The sequence below is a fragment of the Macadamia integrifolia genome, unplaced genomic scaffold, assembly GCF_013358625.1.
Source record: "Macadamia integrifolia cultivar HAES 741 unplaced genomic scaffold, SCU_Mint_v3 scaffold635, whole genome shotgun sequence".
NCBI classification, from domain to species: Eukaryota; Viridiplantae; Streptophyta; class Magnoliopsida; order Proteales; family Proteaceae; genus Macadamia; species Macadamia integrifolia.
Genome location: NW_024870503.1, coordinates 294,365 through 308,043, shown reverse-complemented (window position 1 = coordinate 308,043; position 13,679 = coordinate 294,365). Strand labels below are relative to the sequence as shown.

Below are 13,679 nucleotides of genomic sequence, written 5' to 3'. Positions count from 1 at the left end.
GTTGGGAGTTCGGCCAAAGCCGAACGGACCTGACCGAGGGTCCCTCCTTCGGTTGGGAGTTCGGCCAAAGCCGAACGGACCTGACCGAGGGTCCCCCCTTCGGTTGGGGGCTCGGCGAAGCCGAGCGGTGCTGACCGAAGGTCCCACCTTCGACAGGGGGCTCAGTAAAGCCGATCTGAAGCGGCCAAAGGTCTTTTTTCTCGATCGACCCCAAGCCTTGGTCACTGGAAATGCCAAGGCCGAAGGAACAAGTCAACCTGAGAAGATGGTTACTCCCACAGGAAGAAGCTCCTAGTGGAAGTAAGGGGGCTCCTGATATAGCCAAAATGACCTCTCGGTGGGGGCAATGACACGTGTCACTACAGGGACACGTGTCCTCCGCCAGACGAAGGCGGCAAGAAACCACTCACACTCAAGCACGCTCAATCACCGAGGCACGCCCACGGAATCACGCGGGATCACGTCGTCTGCATGAGGGGAATATTCCCCCCAGAAGGTTGGACGTATCCTAGTAGGACTCTAAGAGGAAAGAAGGGGAAAAACCCTAAGGCGGAAGAGCTATATAAGAAGGCACGGAAGAAAGGGGAAGGTAAGTTCTGAGACCCTCACCATTACCCACTTATTAAACTGTGCCGCCGACCCTGATTTGAGCGTCGGAGGATTAACCCCGGACTAAGCTCCGGGCCTCTGTCGTCTGTGTTTGTGTAGGTTGGACCAGCGGGGTTTTTGGCAGCAACACTACCTATGGCATAGTCTTTGGTTGTGGCTTTAACAATATTAGATTTGATATGCAACGTATACCAAATAATGGTTACGGGGTCTGGACCTCGATCCTTCATTTCGCAGCTGGGTGACCGCTTCCTACATCAGTTCTCTTATTGCTTGCAGTCGATGAATGGTAATCAAGGGATTAATACGATTCTACGGTTCGGAGAAGACGCAAGAATAAATCCACAAGGCCGAGTAGTAGAAAATATCCCATTTTTGTAAGGACCTGTTGGAGGGATTTACTAGTTGGACTTGTTGGTATCAGCATTCCATATCAACGTCTTTCCTTTCCCCTAAACTCTCAAGCGGACAGGAATAGACTCAGGATGTCACTACACTCTATTGTTCACAGGCCATTATGCAGGTGTGAAATCTTATCAGCTGCGTTACTTGCTGCCATATAATGTGAAGACAATCCCAAAGAGGGGTCAATTGGATCTATGTTTTGATCGGCCTAATGGGTTCAACAAGTATCTGAGCATCACATTCCATTTCGGGAATACATACTGATCTTGTTCTTGGGCCTGAAAGTTCATTTGAGATTAAGGATGATTACTTTTGCTTAGTAATGGTACCTTTTCAGGGAGTGACACAAAATCTAATCGTTTCCTATATGATTAACATGAAAGTACCCTCTCTAATATGTATGTTCATGTTTTGTTGGTGTAAGATGGATTAACTTGTTCTTAATCAGCCTGGTCGTAATGGAGCTGCCATGCATGTCCCCGGAAACATAGGCCAACTGTTGAGCCCACTCTAGCTCAGCCGCACCACCCGAGAAGCAAGCTATTACAGCGAGTGGCAGGAGCAGTAGGGAGCCGGAAAGGAAGGCAGCAGACTAGATAGAAGAAGGGGCCATGCTCCAGGTGGAGGAAAGGAGATGGTTAGGATAACGAACTTGAAACGCGAAGCTCGAGCAATCGGTGTGAGAGTGTGGTTAGTGGCCAATAGCACCCTAGTTGATGGCATTCTTGTCTCATGTCCGCTGGCCTTGGAGCTCACATTCCATTCTTTCTTAGCTTTATAGCCTAAATGGCTTTCATGGAGACTTTGTTATCTCTAATCTGTCTCCTCTTAAGTGCCTTGCTACTATATGTCATTGTTGTTCATGGAGGTCCAGAGTCCATCACTCTAAGCCTCATTGACCCATTCTCTGTCCATTCACTATCCTATCCAAGGAAGAACATTTTGTAAATTCAAATATGCTATAGTGTAGAAACACAACCCTAAAACGATGCAGGAGATAATGGAAAAACAAGAACAAATAATGCACACAGATTTTATGAGGTTTGGCAAGGTTGCCTACGTCCCCGGTGAGATAAGATCCTACTTCACTATCAATGGAGAATAGGATTACAGTGCTCGTCCTCACACCTCTCAGTATTGTTTGCATTACAGAGAAAGAAACCCTCGCTACAAATATATAGCGAAAAACCCTAATCCGAAAGGTATACAATTGCCCTCAAATAAAAAATTCGAGCAAGGGGCTACGACCCCCTACACCCATTGCTATGCAGGGGCCTCCTGCCACCTTGTAACCCCCATAGCCCGCTAACCAGCTAGTAGGACTGTCATCCTGCCTGTCGAGGCACTACACCAGTACTCTCTGGGTTAAACTATGACAGAATATAAGACATCGTACACCAACATATAGGATATTCACAATGGGTCTTTAATGGAGGAAGTCATTGTAAGAGAGACCTTAACCTTCCATCTGATCAATTTAGAAGTATGGAACCTTATACCAATTTATCCTTGGGTTGTGGCTTACAAAGCTATAGTTATAAGTTTCTAGCATAAAGTAACGTTGCTGTGTTTTTGGGCTTAGAGCCTGGAGGCGGTGAAACCTCTCCCATATGGAGCCAAGTAGACAAAAAATGCTTCTCTTACTGCTTATCTACTTCTGAACACACTAGTTTAAAATTATATATTGGAGAAGGTGCAAGGATGGTAGGACCACAAGTGTTATTTATGCCATTGCTGAGAGGATCTGATCCATCACTCTACTATGTGAACTTGCAAGATATCAACATTGCAGGTCTTCGCCCTTAGACTAAGGAGATCCCTCTTTGGTGGTTGCGCAATAGATACAGGAACTCTCCTCTTTGCTCCTGATGATTGTGGAGCCTGTGCTTAAGATTATTTCTATCTTATCTAAAATAATTTGTACTCAACAATCAAATAAATAATTACATTTAATGACACATCTTTTTAGTCATATACCCAATTTGTTTGGTCCATAGTTTGAAAAACTAGAGATTAAATTGAGGAAATTTTAAGCAGCCTTAGGACTTCTTTTGATTGCCTTTGATTCTAAACTAAGAGATAGTCCATTGTGAACCCTTTAAAGTTTTCCATTTTAATTTGGTTTTAAAGCTATTCCTAACTGTGTTCGTTGAAAGGAGAGACGATTGGCATCTCCACTGATAAGGATAGGAAAAATTTTCGAGCTTACTTTGTACCACACATCTAGTTAACGTTACCCACTTCAGTAGATCTTATACCCAAATTTTTAAAACAACAACTGCCTAGCATAATTAGTGAAATTGTCATGCACTAAATTTACACTCACCAGGATGTCTCAAGTTTGAGTCTCCTAGTTGTGACCTTCCCCCTCCCTCCTTCCCCATTATGTAGTGTACCAAAAAAAAAAAAAAAAAGGCTATTCCTGAATACGTCAGGCTACATCCGTTGATTCCATTACTTGCCGACAATATGCTGATCCCCCTCCCATAATGATATTAAATTGTGGAGGTTAATTTTTGACGTGAATGCTATCAGTCCCTTGACGCACTAGGTTCCAACCCTTAATCAGTGGGGTCTGTAGTAGAGTCAAGGACAATGCATTAGTCGGTTCCACTGATTAGCTTTTCATAATTTTCGAAACTTGAACAATATTAATGGTAATTAATGAAAAACTACTATTTCATTTGAGATTTTTCCCAAATAAATTGTTTTGTGAGACTGATGGAGTATTTAGTTCCCACATTAATGAGGTTAACTAGTTAATTAACCCATTGCTTGAATTCTATAATTAAGCGGACTGGTTTGATATCTTAATCATATTTTTTTGGGGGGGCAGTTATAGATTTATTCATCATCAACGTGGAATACTCATGGTAGGAGTTGAACATATCTCTTGAATATATTGATCAAAATTAGGTCAAACTATCGTACATGTCAGAGATAATGCCCTCCTAACAAGGGAGTTGACTATGCTATTAATCTCTTGATGAACGGAGTTAAAATTATATTAAACAAAAGAGGATGATAAGACCATAATGTCCTTCAGAGTTGATCTAAAAAACAAAGGGGATCTAGGATGCAATTCCTTTATGTAGATAGGAGATCGCATCTTTTATTTTTTTTTTTAACTTATTTTTGATAAGTAGGGGAGGGAAGTAGGCAACAGCTAGGAGATTCAAACTTGAGACCTCCTAGTGAGCATCGGATTTTTGCACATCACATCTTTATTATTTAATTCAACTATAATCTTCTCATAACCTTTAGATATCGATTTGAGCATAGAAGAACGGATCACCCTTGCTTCACTGATTATTGCTTCTGTAAAAGATGTTGGCATTGAAACAGGAAAAAGAAGACGCCCTTAGTATAACATCAAATAAAACCCAAACCTCCTTGCTTGTTCTTGGAATCAAGCTAGCATCATAATTCACCTTAACAAACCCCATTGGTGGTGCAATCCAAGAATCAAGAATTGCAGGCAGTGAAGTTGAATCACTACCAGATTTTGAATTTGCATTAGAAAAAAAAAAAAAAAAAAAAAAGAGAGGCAATTGAAAGTACGATAATATCTATTAGATTCTATACTTCGCTTAAAAAGAAAATCATTTCTCGCCTTCCACTACTCAAGCTTTTCTGCTTGACGAATAAAGAAAAAATTATCTTCAAAATTTCATCCTATCCGTAAGAAAAGAGTTGCCACCAAGGCAAGCGAGAACAAACATGAAATATTCAATCTTTAATTTCCAATTATATATTCACTTTTTCTCTGAGAGTTGTGGCAGTTACTTCCAAATTATAAATCTTCTTTGGACTGACAGGGTTATTCATTCACATTAAAAATCTTTCTTTTTTTCCTCTTTCATTAACATAAGACAAAAGAGCCAATTGTCTCTTTCACATCCTTTAATTCTACATTTAATTTGGTCCTATATTTGGACAATTCTCAATTATAAATCCATTATTTTTTAGCTCTATAGCTTAAATGGCTTTCATGGAGACTTTGTTATCTCTAATCTATTTCCTCTCAAGTGCATTGCTATTACATGCCGTTGCTGTTCACGAAGGTCCTAAGTCCATCACTCTAAGCCTCATTCATCCATTTTCCATCCACTCACCGTTCTATTCCGGGAAGAACGTAACATATGTGGAAAAGATTAATCTACTTATTCAAGCCACAGAAGCTCGTATGCATTATCTATTCCCAACCACAACAATGATTCAAGGAAAGTATTGGAATAGTAGCAGTGAGGTGAATGACATAATGACATTTCTGCAATATACTGGTGCCTACTATGTAGCCAAGGTAGGTATAGGTTCATTTCCATATGGTTCTGGCCTAAAATGGAAGACTTATTACTTGATGATGGACACTGGAAGTCACATTACTTGGGTTCAATGTGAAGGTTGCAATCCTTGCTTTCCCCTCCTGCGTCCCAATTTCCCATACAGAAGTTCTGAGAGTTATAGGCTTATTTCTTGTGGTCACCCAGATTGTCCAACTCCAAGAGATGATTGCTATGGAACATTTTGTGGATACAAAATACGCTACGGCGGTAGCTCTGGACCCTTAACAAAAGGAACCATAGTAAGAGAGACCTTAACCTTCCTTTCTGATCAATCTAGTGGAGATCCAGAATCTTGTACCAATTTTTTCTTGGGTTGTGGCTTACAGAGCTACAACTATAGGTTTCCAGAACAGAATGACATTGCTGGGCTTCTGGGTTTAGGCCGTGGAGGCCGTGGAACTTCTCCTATATGGAGCCAAGTAGACAAAAAAAGGTTCTCTTATTGCTTATCTACTTCTCAACAGACTACTACAAAGTTATATATTGGAGAAGGTGCAAGGTTGGCAGGACCACATGTTGTGTCTACACCATTGCTAAGAGGATCTAACCCATCACTTTACTATGTAGACTTGCAAGATATCAGTATCGGAGGTGTTCGCCTTAGACTAAGAAGATCACTCTCTGGTGGTTGTGCAATAGATACAGGAACTCCTCTTACTACATTTGTTTCTAATGTTTATGGGCAAGTGAGAGATGGTCTTGTTCGGTACTTTGCGCAGTTTGGTATTCGACCATATCGTAGTGGAAGTAGACCAAGTGATGTGCTTGATTTAGATCTTTGTTTTCCAAGGCCATCTGGTTTTAATAGGTTTCCAACTATGACGTTCCATTTCAGAGGAGCTGACCTTGTTGTGCAGCCCACAGGTGTGGTTTTACTAGGGGGAAATTATATTTGTGTTGCACTTGTATCAGGCGCCACTACAATGATTGGAGCATTTCAACAAACACAATACAGGTTCTCCTTTGATTTGGAGTTGGGAGAGACAGGAACTCTCCTATTTAAGACTGAGAATTGTGGAGCCCCTACTTAAGACTATTTTTGTATCCTCTGAAATAGTTTGTACTCAGTAATCAAAATAAGTAATTCCATTTAATGACTTTTTTTATTCTCATACCCAATTTCTTTAGCTCTTAGTTTTAATAACCAAGATTAGATTGCCTTTGATTCTGAAACAAGAACTAGTCCTTTAGGGACCGCTTTAAAGTTGTCTAGTTTAATTTGGCGATTTTAAGCTATTCCTGGGTCAGGCTTGAAAGTTGATACCAATGCACTTGTATAGTGGGTGGGTTCCCTCTGATGCTCGGGTGCAAATTCGGGAATTGGAGGGGCTATTACAGAAAACCCATCATATATAGGAGGTCTGCAGTAAAGTAGGGGGTGTCAATCGATCGGGCCGAGCCGGTCTCAGTCGGGCCTAATCAGGCCTGGCGGTGTGAAATCCTTGCACCGTGAACGCTCGTTTACTTAAACGGGCCTAGATTTGGGGGCATGGTACGGTTTGTAATTGGGCCGATTGGTGTCAGGCTTTAATTGGGCTACCTTAAACGGGCCTTAAACGGGCTATAGACCTATTTAATTCTAAACGGGCTCTAAACGTGCTTACCCTAAAATCCTTTTTTAATGTGATTAAACTATTGGCTTTAAAACTATTAGAGGATAACATTCACAATTCCAGAACCAAGGGAATCATGTCTTTAACAATTGAACAATTGATAACAATTGAATGTCTCATTTAGCAAGATCCAAGGGAATTATATATATATATATATATATATTTATATCCAAGAGAATCATGTCTTTAAAATGTAATCTAAGTTGCAAGAATTACACTATTTTTAACAATTGAATGTCCCATTTAGAATGTGGATATTTTAGTCCTATATATTCTTTACTCATATTTTGTAGTATTAGTGGTAAACTAGGTATTTAGGCATTTTTTAAGGGGGTCGGGCTGGTCGGGCTAAATGAATCGGTTCTAGCGGGCTTCTTAAGTGAGTCGGGTCGGTCGGGTGCCCGACAGGCTAGTGGTCTGCACCGTGAACTCCCGTTTAATAAACGGGCCAATTTAGGTCGGGCCTTGAGCGAGTCCGGCTCCATCGGGCCTACCGGTGCGAGCTCAGGATTGACACCCCTATAGTAAAGGAGTCAATCGGTTGTTTTATTTTATTTTTATTTTTTGTAAATGTGTTTGGTTTGGTTTGCTTCGGTGCAAGTATTCGTACGTTAAACCAAAATTGAATAATTTAATGAACAATTTCAAATATTGAAAACAAAATCGTTTATAAATATTTCAGGGTTTCGATGTAAATGACTCGATTTGATTTCAATGCTAAATTTACATCCATTTCAATAAAAAAATTTAAAGCTAAATGAGCTGTGTAAATAAAAAATTAAAAACCCAAAGAATATATTTAAAACAGTTTATAAACGATTTCGATTTCAAATTTTGAAACCGGTTAACATTGCATCAATCCGAATCAAACCGCTAACACTGAAACTAAACTGATTAATACCCTTATGGACTGGCCTTGTGACAGGGCTAAGGCAGGCCCAAGATTGGTGCTTCCATTTATTAGGCCTCAACTTAGGAGAGGCTCAGCCTGGTCCATGATATTTGTTTTATAAATTATAGACTCGTCTACTTGCAAGTGTAGGGAAGTAAAGAGGCCAAAAAAACCGGGGGGGGGGGGGGGGGGAGATTTTTCTCATCATTACTACCATTTGTGCTAATGTTCAAAATGCCCTTTGCTACTAAAACTCAAAGGAACAATGTTACGTAACACCCATCTAAGGACAATGAAGGTCATTGGTAAGAAATTCCTCCTTCACCGTTGCATAAGGAAAAGTGAGTATGGTAAAGGAGAAAATTTTAATTTCCTTCATAATTGTATAATTTTCCTGAAACTCTTACCATATTTGGTAAACAAGAAATTTGACAATAAAATTTGGTATTTTTCTTGGAAGGACATATTTTTTCTGTACTAGTGGTGATGAAGAATCATCTCTACATCCAACCCTATCGATCTTATTATTATAATTATTTCCGTAAAAGGGAGGGATAATCTCAACTTGTCAATAAAGGTGGGACTTGGGAGTATAGTGAATCAGTGACGGCCCAAACATGCAATCACATTGTCACACCATGGGGGGGGGGGGAGAGAAAGCGTTAAGACCCAAAGGGAAACGAGAGAGAGAGAGAGAGAGAGAGGACATGGTGGACTAGTTTTTGGTTCAGAGACAGAAAAACAATCTACTCATTAGAAGATGTTTACCTGGTTAGAAAGGGAGTCTATGGTGGTAGTAGTACTGGTAGCAATATTTTCCCTAGCTAAGGATACAAAATGCAGTACATGACTCGATTCTGGCTCATATCTACACGTAATCTTTTGCATAGATTTATATATAGACAAAAAGATAGGTGCTACACTTATGGGCCAGCAAAAAGTGTCTAGTTCAAAAGAAAGTTTCTGGACCATCTCCAAGTTCGTCTAAATCTCCTTCAAAACCCATCCCCTCCTTTGTGCATGCTTTGCTCTAAGAAAAATAGTCTTGACGCATCCTTCAATATGATCTCCCGTCAACAAATAGTCAGTTATTAGTATCTGCATTTCCCTTTTTTCCAAAATACCCACAGCCCACCCTGTAATGCTTTTAAAAAGTGTTAGTGATGCCTGCACATACCAGTATTGAATACAAAGGCAAGCATTCGTAGATATTACCGGGAGGTTGGTGGGTCAGGTAATTAGCTTGTAGAAGCTTATGGGTTAGATTCGCGATCCTTTGAATACCATCTTTACTGGTGATGTTTATCCATTCCAAAGCAGGATTGAGGGTTTTGTGAGGGTTTGGTTTTGCCTTCCCAAAAATGATGTCATTCCTATGATTCCAAATAAAATAGCTTAGAATAATAAAATTAGTAAAAAAATATTTAAGATCCTTCTTGGGTATAAAACCGGAGTTAAACAAATACAAAAGAAGTTTCTAGAAAGGAGCACGAAGATGTGAGGTGTTTAGTCCTAATGGGCTAGCAGCCCAAATGCATCTTGTAAAGTAGCAGGAGAGAATGACATGCCAAACAGTTTCCTGTCCCTGTTAGGTATTGCACAAGGTACAGGTAATTCTCCATAGGAACCCATTTTCCCAATACAACCCTTGTTGGCAATCCACTGGAGATTATCCAGAAGAAGGTCTTAAATTTTGGGCGGATTTTGTTCGTCCAGAAGAAGCGTCACCAATGTGAGCAAATAGATAAGCAATAACACCTGTTAGATGATCCGATAGTGTTAGTAGGTGCAGCATTACTTAGTAAACTAGCAGCCAATTTAGTGGATAGGGATTCTGTTTTTGATGTAGTGTGCCAATAGGAAGAGATAACTGGGTAGACAAAATGTGAAGGTAGAAAAGAAAGGAGAAAGTTAGTGTTCCAGCCGTTGTTAACTAAAAGATCACATACCTTTTTATTTTCCAAGATGGTGGGTAAAGAAATATCGGATTCACCTAGAGAGAAGGGGATTGAGGGTAACCATGGGTCCCATCCAATGTCTGTTTTGACCAGACCCAATGACTCGTTTAACCCACCTAGATAATGTTGGTAGAATATGGACTACACTGATCCAACACCAAGAACCCATCTTCTTTCTGGTCGATGGGCGAAAAATGGAACGTGATGGAAAGTATTTTGCAGCAAGAACCCGAGCCCATAGTGCTTGAGGTTCGGTCAAAAGTCTCCAGCCAAGCTTCAAAATGAGAGATTTATTTTGTACTTCAAATGATTTGATTCCCAACCCCCCCAAGAAATTTAGGTCTACAAACTTTCTGCCAGCCAATCAAATGCAGTTTTCTCCGTTCTTGATTGTCCCCATTCCAGAACCATGCATAAATGGAATCAAGTTGGGTCCAAATACTTTTCAGAAATATGAATAAGGACATCAAGTAGGAAGGAATCGAAGCGAGGGTGGACTGTACAAGAACAATTCTGCCAGCAAAGGTGAGTGGATTAGAATTCCAAAATGACAGTTTATTCTTCACTCTAGAGACCAACTGCTGGAGACATCGGTTATTATTCCTGTTATGGAAAAGGTGGGCGCCCAAGTTCAAGGAGTCATTAGTCATTTCGTTTAATTACCATAAGTTGGCAGAGCAGCCTCCTACATCTAGGGGTCACATTAGCACTGAAGGCCATGCTACTCTTAGTGAGGTCAATAGACAAACCCAAGAGCCATGAGAACAAAGCAAGGATGTTCTTAATGTTTGTTAAATCTGACTCAGTAGCCTTGCAAAAAATGAAGGTGTCATCTACAAAGAAGAGATGAGTAATCTCAGGTGCAGACGGGACAATTTTGATACCCTTAAATAGATTGGATTCCCTATACAAGTTGAGAAGACGTGAAATCCCTTCTATGGCCAAAATAAATAGAAAGGGGCTTGGAGGGCATCCTTGCCAAAGTCCTTTAGATGGTTCAAAATAATTGTAAGCCGTTCCATCTAATTTGATGGAGAAGGATGGTGTGCTAATGATGTAATTGATTAAGTCACCACATTTCTCCCCAAATCCTAGAAAGTCAAGAATACTTCTAATAAAGCCCCACTCAATAAGGTTATAAGCTTTTGCCATGCCCAATTTGAAGGCCACCCAACCAGTCTTACCTTTGCATCTCTCAAATAATGAAAGAACTCCTGACAAATGATAATATTGTCAGTTTGTCGACCAGGAACGAAAGCAGACTGGAATGGAGAAATAACTCTGTGAAGGCTACAAGGTCTGAAGTCTACAACAAACTTAGGGTTGGGTTTCTTAGGGATAAGACAGATTAGAATATGGTTGAGCCCAGGTGGGAGGGATGTATCTCTGAAGAAAGAGTATATATATATATATATATATCCCATTGAATAAGTTCCCAGAAGTGGTGATAAAAGACAACTTGGAACCCATCCGGACCAGGAGCTTTGAAAGGGCTAATAACAAACACAACCTTTTTGATCTCACCATGGGAAGGAAACCCAGCCAGACTGAATCGATCATCATCATTTAGAATGGGAGGGAAAAATTTCTCAAGGAGACTAGGATCTCCTGGATTAGAGGTAGAGAAAATAGAGGTAAGATGTGAAGCAAAGCAGAGGCAATCTCACCAGGGTTGGATACGGTTGCCCCATCGTCAGTGGTGATAGAGACAATTTTATGACGATGCATGGTTGGATCGGGCAATAGTGTGGCAAAATTTTGCGTTTCTATCACCTTAAAAAATATAAGAATGTCTAGATTTTTTAAACCAAAACATTTCTACAGCCCTGGGTACCCATTTAATATTGCCAGTGACTAGAAATGGAATCCAAACGTGGAGGTGAAAGATCCTCCAAGAGCTTAATGGAAGAGAGAAGATCATGACTCAAAACGTCAATGTTTTGAAAGACTTTCCAATTCCATTTTGACAAAAGTCGGCGAAGGTTGGCTAGTTTCACAGGAAGAGAATCAAAGGCCAGTTGGTGCCAAGAAGAGTGACAAAATGAAGTAAATTTTGGGTGGAAAGACCGGGCATGTTGGTAATGGAATAGGTTTTTTTTTTTTTTTTTTTTAAGGCAAGGAAGGGCTAGTAGATAAAAACAGTGGGTTGTGGTCAGAGCCAACAGAAGCAAACTTTGAGAGTGATAAAGGGTGAAAAAGAGCAAGGCTCAATTGGTTTACAAAACATCTATCCAAGGTTTCCTTAATGAGATGTGGCGGCTTTTGTTTGTTTGACCAAGTGAAGCTCTTCCCTGGGAGTTTCAGTTCTTCCAAAGAGAGATCAGAGATGATGGTTTCTAGTTTGGCCGCAGTAGATGAGAGCTTGAAATCAGATCCACCCAACTTCTCATTGTGGTGTAAAATGTCATTGAAATCTTCAATTAGGATGATAGGGAGAGAAAAGCCTTCATTCAACCGGTCCAAGAACAACAAGCGGGCTTTGGCGGTGGGTGGTGCATAGACATAGATCAAAATCCATTTTTCCCAGGGTTGAATGATCTCAAAAGCGAGAAAGTAATGATCATCAAACAACAAAGAGAATGTAATATATGAGGAAAATAACACCCATAAACCACCACTAAAACCTTTAGAGCCTTCATTGTTCTTGAAGGAACAACAATTGTAATTTTGGAAAAAAATTATTTAGACGAAATTTAGCATGATTCGTTATTTTAGTCTCGCATAAGAAAATAATATCCAGTTTAGATTTTTTTACAATAAAAGAGCAAACATGATTTTGTTAGTTTGCTGTGCAAACCACGCACATTCCAATGAAAGATTCTCAGAGACACAGCCATCACAGAGATAGAATAAACAAACAAAAGAACTAAGGGGATCAAGGCACTCAACACTAAAGAAAAAGCATCAACAATATAGTTTCAAAGTAAGACTAAACAGGTATAGAGAAGAAATGAAAATAGCAGTAAGAGAATAAAGACAATCTCATAAAAAGAAAACATAAACAGTGCTGGGCCAAGACCCAGGATCACAAACGAAATAAAAATAGAGCTAAACCAAGATCCTGCAATACACAGTACCTAGGTATGAATTGACAACGAAGATACCGTTTTTAAAGGTTAAACGAAGCAACACACAGGCCAAAACAGACACAGAAAAAACACAGTGAGATAAATTGAGAATTTAGGTAGATTAAAAGATACAGTTACCCGGTCTATGGTAACCTGCGTCGACACTCCATCATTGTTTGTATCTCCTGCTGACCTTCACGGCTCAGGACTGGAGACTCTATACAGGGTTTGTTCCACCCCAACTTCCCTCCCGTCAATCATCTCAGAAATGCGTTGCAATAAGGTAGTGGATGGGACCCGAGTGGGAGTACAGTGGATCGCTTCCGTAGCCACAGTGGTAAGAGCCAGGGTGTCCATGAACTGAAAATCAGGGGAAAGGTTGAAACCAGGGATATTGAAAAAGTTCTCGGATACAGTTGGTGGGATTAGTGTGGCACTGGAAATAACAGAAAATGGTTCCGTGGGAGGAGTGTTAGAATTCCAGAAAGAATCAACAAGAAGAATGGGTGATTCTGGGTTGTTTGATGCCTCCACGGTACCAGTATCAACCTCCATCTGGTCAGCCCCCAAAGGACCTTTTTCAGTAAAGGAGTGAGCCCCAGCATAAGCTGAAGGGACCACAGTGGGGGTAAGGGTAGGGGTTGGAGAGCAACGCGAGAAAGAGTAGTGACTCAGAGCCACCAAGAAAGGAGGATAACGGGGGTTGGCTTTGGAATGGGGTGAAGAAGAGAGGGGGTCAGGTAAGTAGTGATTGAATAGAGCTCAAAGGGGGGGCTCACCATAGGGGC

The 13,679-nt window shown here is 40.5% G+C and overlaps 2 protein-coding genes and 1 non-coding gene across 5 annotated transcripts; 2 read left to right on the top strand and 1 right to left on the bottom strand.

The window, feature by feature from the left end:
* Window positions 1–3,156: 3,156 nt before the first annotated feature.
* On the top strand, window positions 3,157–3,283 carry LOC122069550. Its single transcript, XR_006137471.1, has one exon. It is a non-coding gene; the product is annotated as a U6atac minor spliceosomal RNA (small nuclear RNA).
* Window positions 3,284–4,996: 1,713 nt separating this feature from the next.
* On the top strand, window positions 4,997–6,391 carry LOC122069546 (aspartic proteinase nepenthesin-1-like). Its single transcript, XM_042633596.1, has one exon. The coding sequence runs from the start codon at window positions 4,997–4,999 to the stop codon at window positions 6,389–6,391; it is 1,395 nt and encodes a 464-aa protein (XP_042489530.1).
* A 2,193-nt stretch (window positions 6,392–8,584) lies between these two features.
* Window positions 8,585–13,408, bottom strand: LOC122069539. 3 transcript variants are annotated; one of them, XM_042633588.1, is made up of 3 exons: window positions 13,045–13,408; window positions 9,081–9,238; window positions 8,585–9,001 (listed from the first exon to the last, which is right to left on the bottom strand). In XM_042633588.1, exons 1-3 carry the CDS (start codon window positions 13,062–13,064, stop codon window positions 8,850–8,852), a joined length of 330 nt encoding a protein of 109 aa, XP_042489522.1. In that variant the 5' UTR covers window positions 13,065–13,408; the 3' UTR covers window positions 8,585–8,849. The 3 variants fall into 3 exon arrangements, 1 of the variants encoding a protein (XP_042489522.1); XR_006137469.1 differs by having other exon boundaries at window positions 8,585–9,238; window positions 13,030–13,408; XR_006137468.1 differs by lacking the exons at window positions 8,585–9,001; window positions 9,081–9,238 and adding an exon at window positions 9,246–9,623 and having other exon boundaries at window positions 13,030–13,408.
* Between the last annotated feature and the right edge of the window lie 271 nt (window positions 13,409–13,679).